The sequence below is a fragment of the Nyctereutes procyonoides genome, unplaced genomic scaffold, assembly GCF_905146905.1.
Source record: "Nyctereutes procyonoides isolate TBG_1078 unplaced genomic scaffold, NYPRO_anot_genome, whole genome shotgun sequence".
Lineage (NCBI taxonomy): Eukaryota > Metazoa > Chordata > Mammalia > Carnivora > Canidae > Nyctereutes > Nyctereutes procyonoides.
The window spans coordinates 335,265-342,215 of NW_026575110.1; the positions used below are offsets into that span (position 1 = coordinate 335,265).

Genomic DNA, 6,951 nt, shown 5'->3' on the forward strand with positions numbered 1-6,951 from the left:
CTAACTAGTCCCATTCCTTCTACTCTGTACTTTCATGGCAATCTGCTTCCTGCCTCTCTCTCCAGTTAATACGAATTCCATAAGATAAAAGAACTTATTTCACCACTGCTCCATCTCTTTCATTTAAAACATGAGTGGCATGGGGAGCAAATGTTCAATTAATACTGGTTAAACTAATTTATTAATTTCTGAAAAGAAGTCCTTGAAAATTAGGAATAATGGAATGGAATATGGAAAATTGAATATGGAATGGAATATGGAAAATTAGGAATAATGGAAAGGAATATGAAGCTAAGAATGCAAAAGAAGGAGACTGACCAACATAAAATATTTATTATGACACAGGAATGAATTTCAAGGTACAAATAAAAGGGAGTAAACTCTTAAAAAGCCAAGCAAGAAAAGAGAACATACATGTGTGACAATGTATCTGTGGTGAATTTAGGTATACAGTCTCATTATCCTTAGTCACTTCCAAACAGAGACTCTTAAAAAGGATTCTTAAAAACACTCCAAAGATGCATATTCCTGAAACCACCTGGGATCTAATTTCCTCTGGATTACTCACTTGGGTAACACTGGCTTGCAAATTCTTTCTCTAACACCCATGGTGCTTCTTGCTCTAACTTGAAGATCTCCTCTGGTTTGGTAATGCAATGTCCTGCTAATGAAAAATTATAAAGGACATATGAAAAGCTGCCTGGCTTTAGGAACTCAGAAGAAAAACCAAGGTCCAGCTTCAGGAGCTGCAAATGAAGTGAAGGGACCCACTGGAATCTTTCTTTTCTTTTCTTTTCTTTTTTTTTTTTAAAGATTTATTTATTTATTTGTTCAGAGACGGGGGTGGGGGGGTGGCGGGGTGGGGACAGGCAGACACACAGGCAGAGGGAAAAGTGGGCTCCATACAGGAAGCCCGACATGGGACTCGAGCCGGGGTCTCCAGGATCATGCCCTGGGCTGCAGGCGGCGCTAAACCGCTGCGCCACCGGGGCTGCCCCTCACTGGAATCTTTCAATGGGTATTTGAGAAAACAAACAATATTCCTGGTGTCCACACCTAAGGATCATTAAACTCTACAAAAGGTCCACATGCTTTGGTAACAGCAAAAGGACAAGCCTGATGTTACTCAGAAAAGCTTTGCTTACCCAGTGAGATGAAGATACTATAGTTCTCCAACATCACATCCCTGTACAAGGTCCTCAGATCAGGGTCCAAATGACTCCACTCCTCCTTGGTAAAGTTCACAATCACATCCTCAAATGAAATTGATGCCTGGAAGACATGTATCTGATCAATCAAAAGTAGTCAAAACTACATGACAGAAGAAATATATTTAGGAACCAATTCTTTACCATGTTTACTACTGAGTTTATTAGAAAAAGTTTTTACAGGAGACTTACCACAGTCCCTCTTTTGTTTTATATGTGGTGGGAGAATGAGAACTGTAATAATAATAATAATAATAGTAAACACATACAGACACACACAAGCATAAAAAATGCTATTGGGATCCCTGGGTGGCGCAGAGGTTTGGCGCCTGCCTTTGGCCTGGGGCGTGATCCTGGAGACCCGGGATCAAATCCCACGTCAGGCTCCCGGTGCATGGAGCCTGCTTCTCCCTCTGCCTATGTCTCTGCCTCTGTGTGTGTGTGTGTGTGTGTGTGTGACTATTGTAGATAAATAAAAAAACTAAAATAATAATAATAATAATAATAATGCTATAAACATGAAAGTGTCCTGGTTTCTGTGGACATTAAAATACATAAAACATTGTTTCTACTTTCAGGAAGCTTACAATCTAGTATGTATGCAAACTGGATTAAATGATAGCATAAGATCAAGAGAGAACTGAATTTGGGACTTTACTGGTACAAAATGCTCTAATCTCTGGTAATTTTGGCATTTTTCATTTAGATAAGAGTTCTCCAAAGTATTTGATGACTCACCCTTCAAGGGAGGAAAACTTTTAAGCATCAAATTGGCACAAATTTGTGGCAATGTATTGATATGTCTGATTGTTTCTCTCTACAGGTAGTCCATATTTTGCATAGTCCTGACATGCATGAATTTCAATTACCACAATTTATTTACTTAAGTAACAACAGTCCCCCAACAATACAATCAGATTTCAGTTACTATGGTATCTGTGGGTAATCACATAAAGTACAAACTTTGCTGCATGCTCTTCAATCCACAAATCACTACATAAATAACAAACATGAACAATGATCAATTGTGTCATTTTTTTCAAAGTCTGCCAGTAACTGAGCACTGCTTATCTATTACTCAGTCCGCACACAAACAACAAAACATATGTCCCCTTCTTGTCTCCTAGCAATATGGCATTTTGCAAAAATGGTTAAATGGTTTGCAAAAGAGAACTGGCCAACAAAAATGAAAAAGCAGCAAAGAAATGAGAAGTGATTATGGTAGAAGTGAAACTCAAATTAAATATAAATGGAGTTTTAGAAGAAACACCTTACTGTGGGGATGTTGATACTGCTTCAATTTGAGACACTCTAGATCTACAACCAAAAAATCTTAATGAAGAGGTACTCAGTACTAAATATTAGTTACAGTATTTTTTAATTTTTATATATATGTATAATATATACATAAAATATGTATACATATGTATCATTAATAGATTTTTAATGTTTTAACAAATATTTTTAAAGATTGCAGAACTACCCCAATGATTAAGATTGCTTTGTATGTTTTCAGTGTACATGCCTATTTTTATAGCCCCACACTATAGTGCAAAGTAAGAACTGCCTACGGGTCCCATGTATGTGTCTGCATACATTCAGTATATAGTACATATAGCCACCAAATTCATCGAAGTTCAAAGTGGGCAGTGCGCTGATTGATTGGCTAAGGAATTAACTAAAGTATTGTCAGACACTCTGGGCATTTGCCACTCTGTATAAACACAGCTGATGGCTGAAGGATAAACCAGATTTAAAAAAATATTTTAGGTAAATGCTTCAGGGTCTCTGGCAATGGCCAATCAGCCAGAAAGAAAATGAATACTGACTTTGTTTTAAGACAGGTTTCTGAGGAGACAGATCATGATGGTTTAACTCTATAGTATAGGAAATCTCCACTTCACAAATCAATAATCCCTTAAAGTTGCCTATATACTCTCTGCTGATAACTTGAAAGGAAATTCACCAGGTTTTATCTTTCTAATAATTTCCTTTACAAATCTTGAAGTCAGTTCTTTCACCGAGGAAAGAAAACATAAAGGAACAGCATTCTACATTTCTGAATAAACTCACAATAGCTACCTACATGAATCAAACCAAATCTTCACATATAAAGAGACAATGAAGGTTCACTAGAAATTTAGAACCAGTAAAACAAAAGACACGCACCAGATAAAGTGAGAAAGTATGAAGAAAACAAACTATATAATTATTATGATTCCATGAGTTTTAAAGACACTGGAGATGAAAGTACTCAAAAGAACATTACTTCACCTCACACCTATGAGCAAACAAAAGCACTGGTGAGGCTGTGGAAAAATTGGAACGCTAGTGCACATTGGTGGGAACAGAAAATGGAACAGCTATACAGAAAACAGTATGGTGTGTCCTCAAAAAATTAAAAATAGAATTGTTATTAGTTTGCTAAGGCTCCCATAATAATAATGAGACTTTATTAAACTACCTATTAAACTACTCTAATAAACTACCACATGCTGGATGGCTTAAACAAAAGAAATTTATTTTCTCACAGTTCTGGAGGCTGGAAATTACAGAGAATAACCAGATAGCTTAGTCATGTCTACACACTGCACCTGTTAATACAGGATTTTAAAATTTTTATCATATTAAAAAACAATTCCAATCACTTCTATAGAACATGAGATACGGAAGAAAGGGAAAGTAAAACATGAAAAGGTCTGTCCAGAAAATAAAAATTCTTGATGCTTACAGAAAAAGTACAAATATAAACTATGTTAACTGTTTCCAGGAGAACCAATGGAAAAAAGTAGACTACTGAATTTTCAAACCACTGGAAGGGAGAAATATATAATTGAAAGAGAATAATTAAAGAAAGGAAAGAAGATGGGATAAATAAAATACAAATAAAGATAGAGGAACTAAAACTAAACATCATCAGTGACCACAATAAATGTGAATGAGTTAAATTCCCAATATAAAATGAAATCTCATGTCACCCATAAAAATAATCCAGACAAGTGCTGTTTACTAGTCACATGATCACACGTATGTATATACTTATTTTTATATGTATATATGTATTTACTTATTCACATACCACATAAATATCAATATATATATGTATACATACACACACAACATAACAGATAACTGTTGTATCTTCTTAAAGGGCTTGTGACAGTTAGTTTTGTATGTCAACTTGGTAGACTACAGTATCCAGTTATTTCATAAAACACTTGTCTAAGTATTGCTATGAAGTATTTTCTAGATGTGGTTAATATCTACAATCAATTATTTTAAATAGATTACCCTCAATAATGTGGGTGGACCTCATCCAAACAGTTGAAGGCCTTTATGAGCAAAAACTAAGGTTTCCCTCAAAAGAAGAAATTCTGCCTCAAGACTGAAGCATTAACTCCTGAGTTTCAAGTCTGCTGGTTTGTCCTTCAAATTTTAGATCTGCTAGCACCTACAACCACATGAGCCAATTCCATAAAACAAATGTATACTATGTGTATTTATGTATCTATATTATATGCTACCTGTACACACACACATACACACACACATCCTATTGGTTCTGTTTCTCTGGGGAACATGGATACAGGGCTTACAAAATATTTATTTTTCTTCATCTTAGTTTTTATTCCCTCCATTCTTTCTCCTGCCTCTGTCCCCAAAACCACCAGAAGCTGAAAGAGATAGGGGATGGAGTCTCCTCTGGAAGCTTAAGCAGGAGCACATCCCTGACAACACCCTGATTTCACACTTCTAGCCTCCATGACGTGAATAAATAAATTTCTGCTGTTTTAAGCTACCAAATTTGTGGTAACCTGTTATAACATCCACAGGAAACAAATACACCAACTCTTTGCCAAAACCGTATAGAAAATCAACAGTTTGCTTTGCTCAGTAGGAATACATCTGACCAGCAATAGCTCTCACTTAAACAAGCATAACATTCAGCTTTTGAATTTCAAATTGGGTGGTTGTCCATCCTTTTTTAACTATAAAAAAATCCACAGATGATGAAATCAGTCAAGAAAAAAAAGGTAAGAACTATAATGGACCAAAGATAATCACATGAAGATAAGCTTTGCTAAAAGGCAACCGGAAAAGGACAATAGTGTGAAGCAGACAAAAGAAATCATCAACTTGAGGGGCACCTCGATGCTCAGTTGAGTAAGTGTCCAACTCTTGGTTTTGGCTCAGGTCATGATCTCAGGGTTGAGAGACAGAGCTCCACGTGGGGCTCCATGCTCAGCAGGAGTCTGCTTGAGAATCTCTCCATCTGCCTCCCCACCTCAAATAAATAAATACATCTTTAAAAAAAATCATCCACTTGAATCATCTAAGTTATGCTTTGGCCTTCTCTCTGCACCTACTAAAGAACAATCAGAGTTGAAGATGATGGGCAGCATTGATTTCAGACTTGTTAACTGCAGTTGTCAACTACCTTACTTTCAGGAAGGCAAAGAAGTTTTTCAGACTTTAGGCCAGGAAAACTTTGTGTTCCATGAAGAATTATTTTGTTTATTTTTTTAGTCAAATCAAAGCATCTTCCTTTTGGACAGAGTGTCAAAGATAAATTTGCACAAAATTATTGTTATAAAAATTACTAAAAAAATTACTGTTACATAATATAACATGTAATATTTATACTAATGGAAAAGAAATTGCCACACAATTAACGTGTTGACCTTTGCTTGCTTTAGATCTGTTAACTCTATGATAGCTTTTATCATTTTTATCCTTCACTGTTTTATACAATGGAAAACAATGTGAGAAATGAAAAGCAGCTCACCTGGGATTTGTTCTTTTTCTGTTCCTTTTGGGAAAGTACAGAGAAGGTTGAATGTACAGCTATGGGAAAAGAAAACAGTAAGTCAAAAAAAAAAAAAGAAAACAGTAAGTCATGTGATATTTGGCTACTCCAGACTTTTGAGATTCAGCTCCTAAAACCCCATGCCCACCAGCTGGTTAAATGTTACCCTGTAAGAGTAAGTACTTTGGCTCCTGAGAGAGTGAAAAAGAACCACGTGCAGAGAGAATTCACATGTGTGACTCTGACAAGAACCATAGAGCCTGGCTCAGCAATTTTTCACTGTTTACTTCCTAATCATTACTAATTTCATGTTTCTTTTAGAACCAATGCAGAACTAAGTCTAAGTTGCAATAGAATCTGGTGATAAGAGTCAAGGTTTCTCAGCCCTGAAATTAAGCAGACACAGATGACCCTATTCTATGCCTCTGTAATGTCAGGGTAGATAGAGCTGTAGTATACCTCTAAAGGGACATAGAAGAGCAGGTCAAAATCTAGGAAAAGTGAGTGGAGGTTGAAGGCAAGGGATATTTACTAAGGCTGGAGGTAGAGTTCCTTCAGTTGTGCCTAGTGCTCTCTCCCTACAGACCATGCAGACATGAACCCTCTAATGAATTAATATTTTCTATGAAACCTGCCCCTCACCCACTACTCTCAGTGTCCCACTCACCTATTTTTTCTGAAGCTTGGTCCAGACTTTTCACCATAATCGTGAGACCCTCTGAGTATGGGGAAAGTGAGGCCATGCTCATTCTGAGCAGAATAAAGAGCTGCTACTTCAGATTATGAAAACCAAGGCCTTGCTCCTTACTAGCAGTTTCCTGCCTCTGCTCTAAAGCTGTGGTGAGAAATCTGAGGTCACAGGAGCAATCTTCACGGTGGGATTCCTATTCCTGGGGCTTCCTTCATTCTTACTTCACAAAAGCTGCTTTCTTCCAA

The 6,951-nt window shown here is 36.7% G+C and overlaps 1 protein-coding gene across 1 annotated transcript; it reads right to left on the reverse strand.

Annotated features, from left to right (window-relative positions):
- Positions 1-367: 367 nt before the first annotated feature.
- LOC129514830 (zinc finger protein 248-like) lies at positions 368-6,719 on the reverse strand. The gene is made up of 4 exons (XM_055333534.1): positions 6,683-6,719; positions 5,995-6,053; positions 1,146-1,272; positions 368-664 (listed from the first exon to the last, which is right to left on the reverse strand). The coding sequence occupies exons 1-4, from the start codon at positions 6,717-6,719 to the stop codon at positions 561-563; spliced, it is 327 nt and encodes a 108-aa protein (XP_055189509.1). The 3' UTR covers positions 368-560.
- Positions 6,720-6,951: the final 232 nt, after the last annotated feature.